Below are 19768 nucleotides of genomic sequence, written 5' to 3'. Positions count from 1 at the left end.
CTGAGTGAAATAATTTTCGGACGTCACTTGGAGTAACGTCCCTTTCTAAAAAGTATTTTTTTAACTCGAAGTGACGTCCCAATTTAAATTTTAAATTAAAGAGGGACGTCACTTAACCGAGTTTAAAATCTATTTTTTTTACACTTCTCCATTGGAAAATATAGAGTGTAGATATTTATAAGCTATACAATAATATACAATTAGAGGTATAAAATCCTAATGGCACCTATGTAGAGCCTAGATGGAGGCATAATTTTACACCCCCCATTGGAGATGCCTTAATCAGCTTTGGACCCTTATTAGAGATTGTTTTTAAAGGTCTTGAGTTTGACCCCATACATTGTTCAGGAAATTCGAAGAGCACACGTAGCATCATACTAAACTTACTTGGGCAAATGATGTAATTGCACTATCGCAGTGAATGAGAGCATGACAGTGCTACAACCGTTAACTGCACATCAAGCTAGCCCTTACACTAAAAAAAATAGTAAGTTGTCTCGAGCTAACCTTTACACTAAAATTAGTAAATTGCCACTATTGTTTCGATGCTAACAGGTTATAGTGGAAACTTGCATACACATTGTGTTCCTGTTGTCAGAGCAGATCAGCACAGCAATGCAATCTCCCTCCGAAGACAACTTCCCTACCAAAGGCTAAAAGGAAGCATGCCTGTACCACCATAATACGCTTCTGACATTGAGCAATTTATAAAGTTCACTGTGTTTCACCTTCACAGGTTCACTATCTAAACACCTCACTTTTGTTTCTTCATCCTAAATTCACACATTTAAACTCCTTTCAGTTTATTTCCATGTGGCAGAGGCGCAGAGCTCATTCAGTCCATAACCAATCAGAGTGTTACACAGTGAACAAAATTATTCTCCATTCCAGTCAAAGCACATGCATTTCAAGACGAACAGAATGGATTAACATCACAGATGTGAACCCTCGGATATTGAAAACAGCTATTCAATCTTTTGAAGTTATTAGCGACATAGGTGTATACAGAGGCATAAAGTTGCGCGTCTGTGGTTTTAGGAGAGGATGGGGGTTACCCACTAACAAACCTAATGTTTTGACTCTCTTTTCTTTCTGTCCCGATTTCAAGTCAGAAAGAAAACAAGGAGAGGGTTAACAAAGTCCTATTACTGCTTTTTCACAGAATCCTAACAAGATGACGTAGCCCACACTCTAGCCTTCAAGCATTGCCTTGGCAGCGTCGATCAAGATTGGCCTCAGAACGGGGGAAGCACGACCAAGTACTGTATATCCCTCCTTGTCTTCAACATCTACATCTGCCCCATGCCTTATTAGGAGGAGAGCTACCTACACGTCATTCAGAACAGCTAGTGTTAGATGAAATTGGTTTGTCATGTACCACTAAGGAAAACATTTACATTAGGCAAGAAGGGTACTCCTAAAGGCCCTGTTTGGCCACAGAAGACTGATGTACTAATTAACACTGTTAAGGTGAAAAAGTCCATAGATGTACAGCTTAAAAATGATTAACCTCGAAGATGCTTGTCTGTCACTTGTAAAGTCGTAGGTTTAGTGTGTCCAGGATTTGGCTGACACAGTTTGATATATAGATTACTCGTGCAAATTTTTTCTAACAAGTGAAACACAATATTCATGTAAATATTTAATTTAAAAGAAGTATCGCCATTACAGTCCTCATATGAAGTAAAAATGTAAAATAAATAGAACAAGATTTTTTTTTCATTTTAAATTTCTATTTTTTCAGAATTTCTTTTTAAGTTTAATTTTCACACAGCAAACTTTCTTATGTTGAATTAGAAAATCAATAAAACAGAACTAATGTTAAAAACCACTTTCTTATGTTGAATTAGACAATAAATTGGAGTAAAAACAGTAAACACAACATAAATGCACAACATAAATGATCAACATGTTACAAATCTATGATACCAACAGGGAGAGTAAGTAAAATTAAGGTGGAGGTAAAGACAGAAGAACAAGAGACAAAAGTAGAAGAGAAGCAATTCATCTGATGCTTTCATCTTTTCTTATTTTTTATTTTTTTCATTCATCTCTCTTAACCAAGAGAAACAAAATCCAAAGCCTTCCCACCAGTATTCCCGTAACTATGATTGTGAAAGCCCGCCTTTAAGAGGATAGTGTGTCTATATGATGGATAGAGTGTCTTATTCATGTCGCCAAACAGGGCCAAAAGCCCAAAACAAAGACTGGAATACATTGGAGGGCAGAGCACATCTGATAACCACCAAAAAAAAATAACAACAGCAAAAACACTGAATAATAGTCAGTGGAACTAAGTATGCTTTGCCATCTTAGTCCACAAACTAGAGCTTTTATGGGCGTATTTTCTGGTTTCTACTATCTGGTTTGTAAAAATAGTACTCCAAGTGTTGGGCAGAAACAAAAACGCCTCCCCACCCCCAACGCATGCCAACACCAACGACAACAACAAAAATAAATAAAAACTAACACGCTTTACCTCTTTGTTCTCACATATCACTGCACTCATGAGCGGTGTTTGACCTGCTCTATCAACAGCATCAACCTCTGCTCCTTCCTCGATTAGAAGTTCAGACAAACTTGAGTTCCCAGTGCTTGCTGCCCGATGCAATGGTGTGCAGCCAACCTGCAGAAATGCACTCCAAAGTAACCAATAACGGAAACAGAAAGCATCCACATTCATAGAAACTTAAATGGACATGAGAAAAGGTATTGGATACAAAAGATAAAATAGGATACGATATACCACCACTTACAACAATAATTATTTGGGGAAAAGGATAATTACCTTGTCCTTCTGATTGAGCTTTGCATTATGGGAAATCAGGATCTCAGCTATCTTCAACCAGCCCTTGCTGGCAGCATAGTGAAGAGCAGAGCGACCACCATCATTTTTCAAGTTGACATCAGCTCCTGTTCATGATTAGTCCTTTACTATCAGTTAACTTCAAGGTCTAATAACACAATAACTTGGCAAACTAGAGAATTCCACAATTCACAATCTTCCAGAAATCCTACTTAATCAGTATGCAACAAACTAAATTATCCCGATTTAAAACAAATATATATCATAACAGAACAACAGTGCCATTAAGTCTTTGGGTTTGATCGGAAGAAAATCCTCAATCTAATTTTTTCCAAAGCCACATATTCTTATAACCCAAGTCTCTTCAAAACACTTCTTCACCACTTCTGAGAACATCTTCTCTCATTTAGTTGCTCTCCAAATCACTCAAAGATACTGCACTAACATGGCTGAACTTTCTCAATCAGATGTTCCCTTAGTTTCAATCTATAAATACAGCATTAAGCAATCATTACAAGTATCATCCTTCCCCGCTCATATGACTCAGCCCTGTGCCCCTAAAGCAAAGATAGCCATCTTTCTCCGTAGAACACCTAGCCAAAAAAAAAAAAACCATGAGCCCAGAGCTGATGTCCCGCATTCTCCAACATTAACTCATCTCCAAACTGAATTTGTCAATGGAGTGCCCAAACCAGCTAATTCCTACATGCAGTGAAAACGAAGGAGCAATTTCTGACAGAAACAAGATATTGGAGTCCCTTAGGCTGAGTCCAATGGCTATGTATCCTTGTAAAAGTGGAGACAAAACCAGGCGGAAATAACTCTGTATCCGTAAATCACTCTATATATATACGGTGTGTTATTGAGGAATCGAGAGTTCATTCTGCGCCACTTGATTTGGCTCAATTTGTAAAGAAAAAAACATTCTGCATTTGGCGCCTATTCAAATCGCCGAGAATGGTATTTGTCCCCATCAGCCCCTCTTCTATTTTTGGCTACTTCATATTGCGCCAGATTGTTTGACGTAGGATGTGTGCAACCATTGGACACTAATATCAACTCTCTATCCTTAAAAGTTCGGTTTTTTTGAGGAATAGAAATAAAGAGTTGACAACCATTGGACTCAGCCTTAACCAAATTAACAACTGGTCGCAAGCCTTTGATGCCAGATATGGTTGGACAATGGTTACATGAAGAGAACTGTATAAGAGACTCTTCAGAACAGTTGGGGTTAAACATATTTTGCAGAATGTTATAAGCAATCAAGACTACATGCTACTCGTATCAAAAGCAAATAAGAGCATTCAGGAGAAGCTTGATTGTGTTCTGGTGAATCCTCAGTGGCGTACTACCTTCTCAAATACGCAGGTAAGTCATCTCCCATTCTTTAATTCAGATCATAGAACTTTTAGATTTGCAACCCGGTACCACTTTTAAACCTCAACCTTTCCACTTTGAAGCCATGTGGTTGCATGAGCCTTCACTCAAAAGTCGTTATTGGTCCTCTTCTGATGCAATGACTTTACCTCCAGTCTCACAAGATTGCTACTTCCTGTAAGAACTGGAATCATAATTCTTTTAGCAATTTAAAAAAACCCTTAAATCCTCTTTCCCCGGTGAAGGTGGGAATCGTACCTAAGACCTTGGACACCTTTGAAACAAGATTTTAAAAGCCCGTCAATACCTTGAAAGGATTCAACTTCAAATTGAATCTAAATCCTTTATTGAAATTTTTTAAGCAAAACGAGGCTGGGCCTACAAATTTTTTTGAAAAACCTTGTGCATGGAGGAAATCTTTTGGGCCGTAAAGGCCAGAGATAACTGGGTGGCACTCAGAGACCAAAACACTAAATTCTTCCTACCCACTATTATGAGAAGACAGAAAAAGAAAATTCTGACCCTTGAATGTGCAGATAATTCCTGGACATCAAATTCTGAAAAGCTCTCAAAACATAATGTTTCTTAATTTTTAGAGCTGTTCAAATCTTTTAAAATCCATATCGACAGGATTCCTTAATATTGTTCCCTGCTCAATTTCAGAAACCGAAAACAATAATCTTTTATCACCCATTACTTTAGAGGATGTTAAGTCAACAATATTCTCTGTGCACCCTTGCACCCTTCAAAGGTCCACGACCCGATGATATTCCTGGTGTATGTTTCCACCATTTCTGGGATTTGATTGGAAACTCTTTATTTGATACATTTAACACTTATTTTACTTCAGGTTATATGCCCCTCGCCATCAATAACACACTTATCTCTCTTCTCTAAGAAGTAAGAACTCTTTTCCGGAAATCATTGAAGAATACAGGCCAATTAGGTTGTGTAAATTTGTTTATAAGGTTATCTCAAAGCTTCTTGCTAATAGTATGAAATTGGTCCTCGTGAATTTCATAACCCCTTCGCAAGGAGCTTTCTTTCCTGGTAGAATTATTTCTAACAACATTCTTTTGGTGAATGAAATTCCTTCAAAAACAAGAAAGGTTTCCCTAGGTGGATGACTATTATAACCGATTTAGAAAAGGCCTTTCACAAACTTGACTGGGGCTTTCTCTTTGCCACTATGAAGAAGATGGGTTTTTGTCAAAGATGGATTTACTTATTAAGTGGTGCATCTCTACCTCTTCCACCCAAATTCATAGTAATGGTTCCCACAGTGATTATATTTCCCTCAAGGGGCATGGTGATCCTCTTTCACCCTATCTGTTCATCATTTGTATTAATCTCTTGTCTTTATTGGTTGATCATCTTATCAACAATAAATCCCTTAAAGGTTTCTCAGCTGCTAGGGGTGCACCTGTAATTTCTCACTGGGTGATTGCTTTTTCTTTCTTAAGGCCTCCATCACTAATTGCCACTCCTTAAACTTCTGAAAAACTGTATCTCTTATAGTGGCCCCACAGTTAATCCCTCTAAGGCTACTATTTCTGTGATCCCCAATGGTCATAGGAATTTTTCTATGACCTTAGCAAATTCATTGCATTTCAAGCTCACAAACTCCCCTGGACTTTACCTTGGACCTCCAACTTACTTGTGTAGAAGAAATTCTGCCTCCTTCAATTTTGTCAATGATAATGCACAAAAAGTTATGCGAATGGAAAATAAATAACTTGAACCAAGCGGCAGAACAACTCTTCTAAGATCTGCCCATAACTCTCTGTACCTGTTTATAGCTTATAGTTTATACTATGCAATCATATCCCCTGCCCCACAATATCTTATCCAAAATTGATCGAGTGAGAAGAAATTTTCTTTGGAGATTAGAGGACAACAAAAAAGCCTTAAATTTAATCAGCTGGGTTTTATCTATTTTTCTCTTACAATGAAGGTCTTGGGATTAGAAACATCAGTGACTTCAATACTGCTTGGGTGCTTTCCTTTCAAAATTACCTTGGACATTACTGAACAGCCAAAATTCAAACCTTTTCCAAACTCTCGGCTACCTGGTGTTGGAAAGGAAATGTTCAAGGAAAAGATAAACTCAAAAGTTTGAGAAAATTCGTAGGAAATGGTCATAACACGGTTTCTGAAAAATATATTTCGCATACAGGGGAACCCCTTCAAAACTTTATTTCTGTTCCACTTTTTTTTTCTTAACTTTATTTCTGTTCCACAGCCGTCATCCTTTACTGTAGCTAATTTCGTGGCTAGTAAAGACTGCTATTTGAATCTCCTACAAGATTCTTTGCCACCTGATATATTCCTTAAACTTAAAACATTCCACTTCCTTTGCAATATCAACAAATCTGATCACCTCCTTTGGGCTCCATGCCTCCAAGCCCAAATGTTATTGCTTTTACCAGTTCAGTTTATAAGGAATTTCAAAACATTACCAGTTGATGCATATTATGAGAACAGAATATTAGTAGCAAATGAAAAAGGCAATATAATTCTCTCACCTATCTTAAGCAAAATGTCGAGAATGTCGTCATTACCAATACTAGCAGCAGAATGAATAGGTGCCCAACCTTCTTCATCAGTAGTATTCACAACACTTGCTACTCCATCAACACTTGCCATCACCTTAACAACCTACAAAAAAAAATCAAATTTCACAACTTGGGTACTTATAAAGCTGGAAAAAAAAAACACTGACCTCAGTTTGGTTTAAAGAAACTGCAACATGGAGAAGAGAGCGACCATCTTCGTTACGAAAAGATAGTGTCTTTTGAAGTTGGGTTGGTGAAAGGGATTTGAAAATTGATGGGTCTTTTTTATCTAGTGCATTGAACAGTTCTTTTGATGAGTTCAGTTGTTGTGTTTCTGGGTTTGAACACGTCTCGATTTCCATCTCCATGAAGAAGCCTCTCTGGGTTTTAAGGCTTTTTGGTGAGTTTAAGGAATTTTTTGTGACTTGTTGGTTAGGAAGAATTTCTCGGAATTCCGTCAATATGTGTCTAACTTTATGAGATATCTACTTCTACTATCACCTCTCTCTCTATATTAAAGCAGAGTACATATGAGGTGGACAGTTTCTTTCATATGTGGCAATTTCCTACGTATTTGGTTATGCCACGTGGATTACTTAACAATACGATTATAATTTGAGTGCAAGTGCAATACGTATTAAACAGTTTCCTATTAGAATTACGACTCTCTCTCTCTCGATAGTCGATTATATGATCAATTGAAGAAGGTACTTAATTCTGGCACGATAATAACTAACGGAAAATTAGAAATTGGATGTAAATCTTTAAAAAATATCTAACGGAAAATCGGAAACGGTATGCAAATACATCAAACAAACCTCAGATAATAATTAATGGAAAATCGGAAACTGGATGCAAATGCATTGAACTAAACTCAAAAAATAATTAAAAGAAAATCAAAAATCGAATGCAACTGCATTAAACTAACCTTATAGAATAATTGGTGGGAAATTGGAAACTAAATGCAAATGCATTGAAATAATCTCAAATAATAATTAACGGAAAATCAGAAATTGGATATAATTGCATCGAACTAACCTCAAAACATAAATAATCAGAAACTAGATGCATATGCATTGAACTAACCTTAAAGAGTTATTCACGGGAAATCGGAAACTGGATTCAAATGCAATGAACTAATCTCAAAGACTAATTAACGAAATATTGAAAAATGGATGAAAATATACTGAACTAACCTAAATGAATAATTAACAGAAAATTATAAATTTGATGTAACTGTATTGAACTAACCTAAAAAAATAATTAATGGGAAATCGAAAACTTGATGCAAATACATTGAACTAACATCAAAGAACAATTAACATAAAATCAGAAATTGGATGCAACTGCATTGAACTAACCTCAAAGAATAATTAACTGAAAACCAAAAACTGGATGCAACTGCATTAAACTAAAATCAGAGATTAACTAACGGGAAATCAAAAATTGGATGCAAATGCATTGAAATAATCTCAAAAAATAGTTAACTGGAAATTGGAAGTCGGATGTATCTGCATCGCATTGATCTCAAAGCATAAATGTGTCCACTTTTTTAGCCTTCTCACATGAGTAATTACGAGTAATTAGGAATCCAAAACGAAAGTGAGTTTATGAAAATAGACTTTTACATGTATGCAAACTGTATAGAAATTATAAACTATCAAACTAACATATAAAAATAATTAACGAAAAATCAGAAACTAGATGCAGATGTATTGAACTAACCTCAAAGAGTAATTAACAGGAGATTGGAACCTGGATGCAAATACAATGAACTAATCTCAAATACTAATTAACGAAACATCGAAAACTGGCCGGATGCAATTGTACTGAATTAACCTTAATGAATAACTAACGGAAAATCATAAAATGGATGCAATTATTGCACTGAACTAACCTCAAATAATAATTAACAGAAAATCGGAAACTTGATGCAACTGCATTGAACTAACCTCAAATAATAATTAATGAAAAATTGGAAACTGGATGCAACATACTACATTAAACTAACCTCAAAAAATAATTAATGGAAAATCAGAAACTTGATGTAAATGCATTGAACTAATAACCCTAAAATATATTTGTATTATATGTGGAGGAAATAAATGTCTCGACAAATATAGTTTTGCATTTTAAGTAGTGTTAGTCATAATTCATTTATTGTGATTGGGAATGTCTTGCTATTCAAGTAGCTTCAATATTATCTTCGTCATATTGGGCATTCTCACAAAACTTCAATCAAACTTTTATTGTTAAATCTAACAATAAAAAAAAGTCGATGAGTTTTATCAAGGTTTGATGCTTCCTTTTTATAGAGAGTGGTGCAATAAATTTAAATGAGTAATTAATATAATTTTCATATCTCATAGATATGCATAGTTGCTAATATTTTTTAGAATAATTTAATATAACGACACCCGTTCGTAGGACACGTTCATGTGATAAATCTTTTTAAGTAGGAGTAGTGTATTCTTTGAGGATATTGAAACAATCAATCTATTTTAGTGATTTGTACACATTAGTACGTAAGCCGAACGGTGATGATTTACCGCTAAATCACCTTAAATCTAATAAAACTATTATACAAACTAGATCGAGTTTAAGATAATTCCATTTGAAAATTACGGATTAATATCCTAAACCACAAAGTGAAGATGATATCTCAATTTGATCTATTAGTTTCTAAGTACTTATGCACCATAATTGCTGCTCATTAACGTATTTCGGTTTATTTTCAATAAAAATATATTCTGATTCAAAAAATTTCCACTAAATCACCATAAATATAAGAAAACTATTATACAAGCTAGATCGAGTTTATGATAATTCTATTTGAAAATTACAGATTAATATCCTAAACCACAAAGTGAATAGGCTATCTCAATTTGATTCCTTAGTTTCCAAGTACTTATGCACCATAATAGTTGCTCATTAACGTATTTCAATTTATTTTCAATAAAAATATATTCTGATTCGAAAATTTGCAGCTAAATCACCATAAATCTAAGAAAACTATTATACAAGCTAGATCGAGTTTAAGATAATTCTATTTGAAAATTATGGATTAATATCCTAAACCACAAGTGAAGAGGCTATATCAATTTGATCCCTTATTAGTTCCCAAGTACTTATGCACCATAATCGCTGCTCATTAACGTATTTTGGTTTATTTTCAATACAAATATATTCTGATTCGAAAATTTGTGTGAGACATTTTGTAAAGCCTTTTCAGCACACAAAATATTTAATAGATCCCGGGCGTATGCCCGGGTTCAAAATCTAATGTATATTAAAGTAGGGTACATCCTACGTGGACAGCCTCTCTCCTAGGTGGCACTCTCCCAATATAGAGTAAAGCCATGTAGATGAGTTTGTTTCTTTTGGGCCCAAGAGAGAGTGAAGCCACGTGGATGGGGCGGTTTGTTTCTTTCGGGTGGCCCTCTCTCAAATAAAACTCAATTAAACCCTTCGCACTAACTTCTCAGGAACACCGATAGAATCTCTGGGTTACTCTATTTATTATGAAAACGATCTCTTTCCCAGCGAAATAGAACAACTCTAATGAGCTATACCTCAACGGGCCTATTTTATACTGAGGGTGGTATATGGACACAACTGGTCAATTTGATTCACATAAAACAAGTGTTGTCAAGCTACAAGTTTGATGAATTTTTATTATAGTTTTATTTATTGATCAATCAATATGATTGTTGAAACTATTGAGACTACTTTTGTTGCAAATGCAATTGAATGAGCGCAATGTGATTTTTTTTCTGGCTTTGGAATTGTTTTTTTTCTTAGGTTGGACTGTTGGGCCACCGGTCAGTGCAAAAAACTCTTGATCGGATCAGATTGCTGAAGAGGCTGATACATCCAAACCTGCAGGATTGAGTTATATTCTGACAGGTAAATATGATGCGCGTTGTGCATTTTTCTTGTGTTCAAGCCATTTAGTACCATCCTTTAATTAGCACTTGATAATGTATACTAATGTGACCGCAAACTTCTAATCTACATACTAAATTCTGATAGATATACTTGATTGATGAACAATTTATTCTAAGAAGACATTGAGATACACAGTTGAACTCAATTAACTTGGGAACTCAATTCTGCTTGCTTTTCTCTTTAGATTCGCTTTTGACACTTTCGTCGTAAAGTACTTCTTAGAAGTCAAGTTGCGCCAAATTGTCTGCGAGAAACTATGTATTATTTTGTGTGAACTATTAGCAGGGTCTTTGTTCATGCAAGGAGTTTTTATTTAGTTGTTGGGTTCAATTGTTGAATTGCTTACGGATTGACCGTTGCCATTTAAGCATCCTTCTGCAATGATTTTAACTGTCCAATGAATGATAGGTTGCATTTTAATATAAACTCAATTAAAAGGCTTCACGTACCCTTTCTCAAATCTCAAATAAAACTCAATTAAACACTTTGACACTTTTTTACCACCCTCTGTCAAAAAGACACTGAGAGAATATCTAGGTTGTTACTTTGTTCTTTGTGAAGACCATCTCTCTCCGGGCGATCGAAATAATACCTCAACAGGCTGAGGTGATATGCATTAAGAATCAATAAATAATTTCTTTTGTTGTTTGTATATTAGAGCGAACCACCGAGAATTAGAGAAGTTTGGAACAAAGGTAAGATCATGTTTATTTTCGCTTTACTATGTTTGTACGTTAATTTAAATATCTTATTATGTCGTTTGTTGTTTATGTTATATATAAATTGTTAAGATTTATTCCTACGCGGATTTTGCTATCCTAATTTCCTTTACTAGAATTCAACAAGTGTCAGTGTGGATTTAAAATTTTAGTTGGTAAGAATTTCTAGATGAAAGTACTTATTTTAATGTATATCGAAAATTAGCCAACACATGTATCACCAATAGCCTCTCCTTCACTTCTGACATACTTTTGTCGTAAAATACTTCTTAGAAGTCAAGTTGCGCCAAATTGTTAATATACCTCAATTTTACACATTCTTCACTACTTCCATTTGTTGATACCATCAAGAATTGAATAACTTCTATTTACCAATAAGTTGGAAATTCACCATTGGGTTATTCAAATTTAGTCATCTGAGATTGCATTTCATTCAAGAATTTTCACTTTTAGTCATGTGCTCAATGAAGAATACTTTTCCTCATTTCAAAGAATAAGAAGCTCCATATTATCTGTTTTAGGAATTTATTTCGATCGGGTTGACTTGACGCCTAAAACTTGATCCCAACATTTCAGTTAAGGTTGCATTGAGACTGTGAAAAAAGCTATTTATGAACTCAGGTTGAAGATAACAATTCCCTTATAATAGGGTTTCTGTGGACCCATGAGTAGGTTCTCCACAGAGGGTGCAGGTGGGTAAAGCAGCATGATAAACAATAGATATACATTATACATGTAAAGAAATGATCAAATTTTTGACTACGCTATTTAGAAGTACACAGTGTAAATTCCCTAACGTCAACACCCTTAGAATATATCGACACAACAATAGCAGATTCTATGTAAAAACCAACTTCTTAGAATTAAGAATTGGAGATGATGAGCCTTTTGGTGTAGTGATATTGAATTGTGTAATTTTGAGAGTTTCTTGGAGCGAAGTTTCGAAGTCCAATACTATTTGTGGTTTTAATTGTGGGCGGTAAGGTGGCGTGACGCACAATATAGATGAGGTTTAGGGTGGTGGCTGGGTTGATGTTGGGTTTGCTGACGGGTAGACTCTTTCAGTCATTTTTTTGCTAGCTTTTTTTTTTGGGGGTTGGGCAAGAAATCAAGACTTAAGGTGGTGAAGAAATAATAAAGGAATAGAGAGATGGGGAATAATACAGCTATAAAGAATTGAAATAATAATGAAGTATGCAGGGAATTTTGGGCTATTTTCTCTCTTTATTTGTTAAAGTTATTTTGGTGATGTTGAAGTTGAAACTACTTGGGAAGGCATTTTGTTTAAGTTAGAGGAATTATGATTATGGGGATTAGAGAGAAGGTTTTGTATTACCTGTGGCGCATGTGAGGTTCGCAATGTAATGGGTTTGCAAGTAGCATCAAATAAGGATTTTTATTTTATTTTTTCTCCTGGATCAGGTAGGGGCTAAGTGCACAAACACTTATGTTACCCAACCAAGTTAATAATTTGAGTCTAGTTGCAAAACGTACACACTTATGTTGGTCATATAGTTGCACCTATTACATGATCGAGACAATGTGCTACTGTCAGTATTGTCCAATGCAATAACCTAATTGGGCTTCGCTTCCTTTGGTCCTTCATTCCCAGTGAGTGTAATAATAAGACCTGTAATCTCATACTGTAGCTGAGTATATTACCTTATATTTATTTGTTTATTCATTATTAGTGTTTGATTCAAGGTATAGATTTTAAACTATTAACTTTGTTATGCAAACTTAGGGTAGGGTAGTTTTCTTAGGTTGTTCTGTGGTGGTTAAGTATTTTTTTCATGTCTAATCCACCCATTTTCCCTGTGTGATCACAACACAGTATAATTAAAAAATCTCTACTCCACATCCCTCCTGATTTCCCGCTAAATGAAATTTGGAGAGTTTAGACTCTGATAATGAAGAGTTATTCTCAAGGTGCGTGCCAAGGGCCAAGTGGTTAGAAGTTCACCTTATTCTGTTTACGTAGCCTGCAATTTTATGTCATTGCTGACATTAGTATTTTGCATAACCAACCTACACAATATGGTAGTTGATACAAAATTTGGAAAATGGTATAGCACTAACTATATCGATCGCGATCAAATTTAGGATGTTGGATATAACTACAACCAATGAAGCTATCATTTATCATTTATAGTAGTTACTAGTTAGTGGATTTGTTGTTATTGTAGTTAATTGTTCTATCAGTCACAGGCTACCACCAACTTGGATATATACAGGATTCAATCACCGCTAATACTCTCTACTTGAATTGTAAGTAATTAATATGAATTCAACTGTTGAAGCCCTTTATCTCTTTAATTTCCTTATTAAACCAATTCTTGAAGCAATTAAGTGAATCAAAAGTGTTGTTTCACATACCTTAAATGTCGATAAAACTATGAAAGGATAAGTGCAAACATAACCAAAAGCACTAGATGAAGTCTAGGCTAGAACCAATGACACTACTAGTTTTTGAGACAGTACAGATTTGGTGTTGTTTCACGTCCACATTGAATGATATAGTTTGTTGCAGGTGTTTTGTATAGGTATTTGGCTATGCGATGCCCAACAGATTGAATGGTAACAAAATCATTAATGGAACTTAAGCTACATGGAATGGTGGAGTCGAGATTGATGCTATAAATTATGATCCACAAACTTAAAAACTGCAAAAGAAATTGTGTCGATGATTTTCATTAATGAGACTGGTGTAATGCTGAGCAAAAACTTGGTTTGTCCTGTATTCCTATGCGAAAATTCAGCTACAAAGTCTCAAGTGGAACTTACGTACACTGTGTATGCATGCATACCTAATCATCAACCCATCTATCTATACCTACAATTTTAGTGTCTTATAAGAAAGTGTTTGTTTTATGGTGAATCAAGGACTACCATTGAAATTTTGTAGCCGATTTAAAAACAATGATACATCAAGAAAATTAGAGCTTATAAGTTTTATGAAGTTTTTCTAATGATGAGATAAATTAGTTAAAAATTAACTTGAATGTTATCAATTTTGACATCAAGCTTTTGTTAAATCTGATATTCAGGTGTGCAATCGAGACTGAGGAACTTAATGTGAAGTTTACAGCTTTTAAGTTTAGGACTTTGACCACTGAATTTAAGAAAGCACTCCCAAGGAAAATTTCCAAAAGAGCCTGGCCATATGGCTGGGTCAAAAACCTTGTATTATATTAAAGCAGAGTACATCTTATGTGGATTATCTATTTTTCAGGTGACACGTTCTTGAGAGAGAGGTATGTCACGTGGACACTCTTAAATCATAAGAAGTTTCCTAGGTGGCGCATTCTTGAGACATAGGTATGCCATATGGACATTCTTAATTAATCATAAGAAGTTCCCTAATACAACATGAACTTTTAATCTTAAGAAGTTTCCTAATATAGCACAACTCTAATAAGTCAATCAACATCTCACAAGGAAATTTTATAAGACTCCAATAAGAAAATATTACTAAATCAACTCCAAAAACTTATGCTAATAATTATTAGTCATTGAATTCCTCACAAAAATTTAGGGAATTTGAATTTTAGAAATGATTCCGGCCATATGGCCGGGTCTAAAACCTTGTATGCGTATTATTTGCAAGGTCAGTGTGGCGTCTGACAATTATGTAGTTTGTCATTGCAAGGGAATTCACAGCTTTCAAGTTTTCAAGAGCAAAGAACTGGAATGATAAATAATAATTACACTAAGAAAATAAAAAGAAAATTTTCAAAAGCAATAAAACTGAAAAACATTTTCTCTCATTGACCCCATCGAGAATGTTGTAGTTCATAATCTCAAATCTTGAAGATAGTTCTGACAGCGGAATATATCAATATGGCTATAAAGCCAAAAATATCGGAATACTGATTATACCAAAAGTTTTAAAGTATCGCCTAGATTTTTTGTCCAGATTTTTTGTATCGAATTCAAGTGACGTGAAAGTTAAGCGAACCTCCAGACCCTCCAGTATATAATGAGAATTCAACCAACGCAGCAATACCAACTTTGATCATTGAGATTTCGTTACGTTCTTTCTGATTCTCTCTCTCAATAATATTCAAGAAGAATGGGTTTTCGTAGGAACAACACAAGTTCTTTCATAATGTTCTCATTGGTATTTCTTTCCCTAGTATCGGTAGGTTCGGGTAATGTTGATCAAGTTACGTACTCAAGTTAAGGGATGTCACTTCGGTTCAATATACAGCTTTGGTGATTCTTCATCGCTTCTTGATTTTAAGGATGGTCGAAGCAGTTCATCTGATCAAGGGTTACTACAAGTTGTGGACTACTTAGGTACGTTGAGAAACGAAAATTCATGTTTCTTGCATGTTTCTTTTTACGCCTAGAATCTTTCTTTTGTTATTCTTGTTCCTTGTTATTACGATTATATAGTTATTGTCGTGCATTCTTGTTCTTGTTCTTGGAACACTTTGCATGCAACTTCTTGCCTATATACTGAACGTCTAAACCACAAGCAGGGCAGGCCACTAATGATTTTTGCTTTTATTTTGGGCACAAAAAACAAACAGGACATCATATTAAATTACAGTATGAAAAATCCACAATTTTCTGCGGACGTTTGCTTTTTCAATATATATGAATATATAATTATATATATATGCCTATGCTATAATTGGATAGTTACTACCGAAAAAAAAAGTAAAAAAAAATTGGATAGTTCAGTTAGTTGGATTAGACATAAGAAAACTTGATGAATTACACACCGATAATTCCTTTAGTATTTTTATTCCAGTACTCATATGGCCTACTTTTCGAGTCCAAACAACTTATTCGATGTCTAATTTCTAATAATTGGCAATCTTCGTTTGTTATACAGCTTATGCTTTTCATCTTCCCCTTGGTCCATATGAGGAAGACACAAAGTTAGATTATGGAGTGAACTTTGCTGTACGGGGTGCTACTGCTCTGGACTCAACCTTTTTCACAAAGAACAACATTACATTGTCGCTAGCCAACAATTCTCTTCACACACAAATTGATTGGTTCCAGACCCATCTTGATGCACTATGTGTTGGAATCTCTAAGAGTATTTCTAAATACTAGTTTCGGTGTCCTATCTCTAGTTGGTTTCTTCTTACTTATCTGTTGAGGATGAGTCTTTATCTCTTTAGAGTTTGATATTGACTTAGAGTTTGAGGATGAGTCTTTATCTCTTTAGAGTTTGAAACCAACTTAGAGTGGAAGTGTGAGTCCTTATCCTATCTGGAACCGACCACCTTACCTCTATAAATACAGGACCTTGTGTCCATATAGAGTATCCCCAGAAAACAGCAACTCACACCTTCAGAGAAACAGAACTCGACCCCATCTTTTTCTTCTTCTCTTCTTACTGTCAGCCGCCAGAGAGAGTTATATTGCCGTTCTAGAGGGTAGTTGAACTAGTGCAAAGTCAAACTGCTGTTAACCATTGAATCCTGTGAGGAAGACGTCATTGTTGCCTTTCTGCACCATTAGAAGGGGCGAAATCTTTCCTTAAGGACAGCCTAATCCGCGCCTTGGTTATTACCTGTTACTTCTGTCCTTGTCTCTTATTGTTTTCTATATTCGGTTACAACAATCTTAAGGAAAGAATTAGATGTCTACACCAGCAGACACCACGCCGATCAAAGAAACCAATTTTGGAGTCATGGAAGTTACTTCGACAATGAGAGATGTTGCACCTCTATTGAATGCTCGCAACTTACCCAATGTGTCAAAGATTGAATTCTTCAATGGTTCACACTTCAAGCGATGGAGAGAAAGGGTGTTCACAACTCTAGATGTACTCAACTATGCAAAGTATCTCACTGATACAGCACCCATGGAGGGTTCTAATGATTTCGAAAGAAATCACGCTGCTTGGCTCAATGGGAATAATGTATGTCGTCATGCTATTTTGAGTACCTTGTCCAATGAAATATTTGATATTTATTGTTCAAATAAGAATGCACATGACATATGGGAGAGTTTGAACAAAAAATACGTAATAGGGAAGGCGGTACTCAGAAATATGCTATTGGGACTTTTCTAAAGTTCTAGATGAGAAAGGATAGAGATGTAACGTCTCAAATCCATGATTTTCATGTGCTGATTAATGATTTGAAAACTGAGGGTATTGATTTACCCGAAACCTTGCTTTGTTGCTGGATGTTTGATTGAGAAACTTCCCGAGTCTTGGAAACACTATAAAAACAGTATGAAGCATAAGCGTAAACAAATGACTCTTGAGGATGTGATCATTCACATTCACATAGAGGAAAAGAACAAGACTCGGGATGACGTGTTGTCTAAGGAATTCCATTCCAAAGCCAATATCGTTGAAGGTAATCCCAGTAAATCCAACAAAAACTCTAAAAAGCAGAAGTACAACAAAAATAAGAATTTCAAGGTCAAAGGCACTTCTTTTAAAAGGAGTGGTACTCGTAATGGAAATTGTTATGTTTGTGGTAAACCTGGACATAGATAGCCATCACTATTTCTGATAATTTTGATTCCAAGAATCACATCAGCTTCTCCCAAATCCTTCATTTCAAATTGGGAGAATAAGAACATCTTGGTGTTTCTCACAACATCAAGGCTATGACTCATGATTAACATGTCATCCACATATAGACAGATAATCACATATGTATTCACATCAAAAGATTTAAAGTAAATACATTTATCAGCATCATTTATGTGATATCCATTAGACATCATGACACTGTCAAACTTTTCATGCCATTGTTTTGGCGCTTGTTTCAACCCATATAAAGACTTAACCAATTTGCATACTTTTTGCTCATTCCCTGGGTACTATAGTACCCTCGAGTTGCATCATATATATTTCTTCATCAAGATCACCATTCAAAAATGCAGTTTTTACATCCATTTGATGAATAAATAAATTATGAATAGCAGCGAGAGCCATTAGAACTCTTATAGAAGAAATCCTAGTTACAGGAGCATAAGTATCAAAATAGTCAATGCCTTTTTTCTAGGAGAATCCCTTGACTACTAGTCTAGCCTTGTATTTCTCAATGGAACCATCTAGCTTCAGTTTCTTTTTAAAGATCCACTTGTAACGTATAGGTTTCGCCCCAGGAGGTAGATCAACTATCTCCCATGTGTGATTAGCTATAATCAAATCCAGTTCTGAGTTTATAACATCCTTCCAAAAAGGTGCATCTCGAGAACTGATTGCCTCATTATACGTCACAGGATCATCATCAAGAAGAAACGTGTAAAAGTCATCACCAAAATTGGTGGATTTTTGTCTCTTTTACTCTTCCGAATTTCTTGTTCGAAATTTCAGGGATCTTAATTGTTGTTCACTAGGAGCAACCAACCTCTCAATGCCAATTTTCAAAGGAAACAAATTCTCAAAGAAATCAGCATTTTTACTCTCTATAATAGTGTTAGCATCAACAAGGTTATTATCAGATTTTACTACTAAAAATCTATATGCGGCACTATTACGAACATAACCAATGAACATACAATCAACAGTTCTAGGTCCCAATTTTCTCTTTTTAGGTTCGTTCACTAGAACCTTTGCAAGACACCCCCACATTTTGAACTATTTTAGGTTAGGTACATGACCTTTCCATAATTCATATGGTGTCTTATTCCCTGTTTTCTTGTTGGGTATCCTATTCTGTATATGGCAAGCAGATAGGATTGCTTCCCCCCACAAGTTCAGGGAAGCTCCAAAACTTACAAGCATAACTTTCATCATCTCTTTTAGTGTTCTGTTTTTCCGTTCGGCTACTCCATTTGACTCAGGAAAGTATGGTGGAGTAGTCTCATGAATAATGCCATTCTTGTCAAAAAAGTCCTAGAAGGGGTTAGACTTATATTCTCCACCCCTATTAGACCGAAGTTTTTTAATCTTACAGTTAAGCTGGTTTTCAACTTCAGCTTTGTACTTGAGAAACATCTCACCTGCCTCATGCTTATTTCTAAGTAAATATACCATGGTGTACCAAGAGAAGTCATCTATGAATGTAATATAATAAAACTTCCCCCCCTCTAGACATGGTACTTCTGAATTCACCCAAATCCGTATGAATAAGAGTTAGCAATCCAGTTTTATCTCTAGAAATAGTTCTGAAGGGTTTCTTTTTGGCTTTAGTCTCAAAGACATATCTCACATTTTATCATTAGAAAAATCAGAAATATCAGACAATAAACCACATGCTTTCATTCTTTTCATATACTGAACATTCACATGTCCTAGTCTACCATGTCATATATTAAAAGAGTCAAGCAAGTAAGGTATGCAGATTCATCTTTATTAATAATAATGTTGTCAAGTACATTTAACATGAAAAGACCACTGTTATTACAATAACCTTTCCCAACAAAACCCTCATTCT

At 35.2% G+C, this 19768-nt stretch overlaps 1 protein-coding gene across 1 annotated transcript; it reads right to left on the bottom strand.

Annotated features, from left to right (window-relative positions):
* Positions 1-905: 905 nt before the first annotated feature.
* On the bottom strand, positions 906-7200 carry LOC147479980 (Ankyrin repeat family protein). Its single transcript, XM_086577707.1, has 5 exons — positions 6906-7200; positions 6709-6841; positions 2789-2913; positions 2480-2626; positions 906-1326 (listed from the first exon to the last, which is right to left on the bottom strand). Exons 1-5 carry the CDS (start codon positions 7104-7106, stop codon positions 1192-1194), a joined length of 741 nt encoding a protein of 246 aa, XP_086433833.1. The 5' UTR covers positions 7107-7200; the 3' UTR covers positions 906-1191.
* Between the last annotated feature and the right edge of the window lie 12568 nt (positions 7201-19768).

Source organism: Coptis chinensis, chromosome 8 (assembly GCF_015680905.1).
Source record: "Coptis chinensis isolate HL-2020 chromosome 8, ASM1568090v1, whole genome shotgun sequence".
In the NCBI taxonomy this organism is placed as follows: domain Eukaryota; kingdom Viridiplantae; phylum Streptophyta; class Magnoliopsida; order Ranunculales; family Ranunculaceae; genus Coptis; species Coptis chinensis.
The sequence above is the reverse complement of the archived record's forward strand: the minus strand, read 5'-3'. Positions and strand labels throughout refer to the sequence as shown.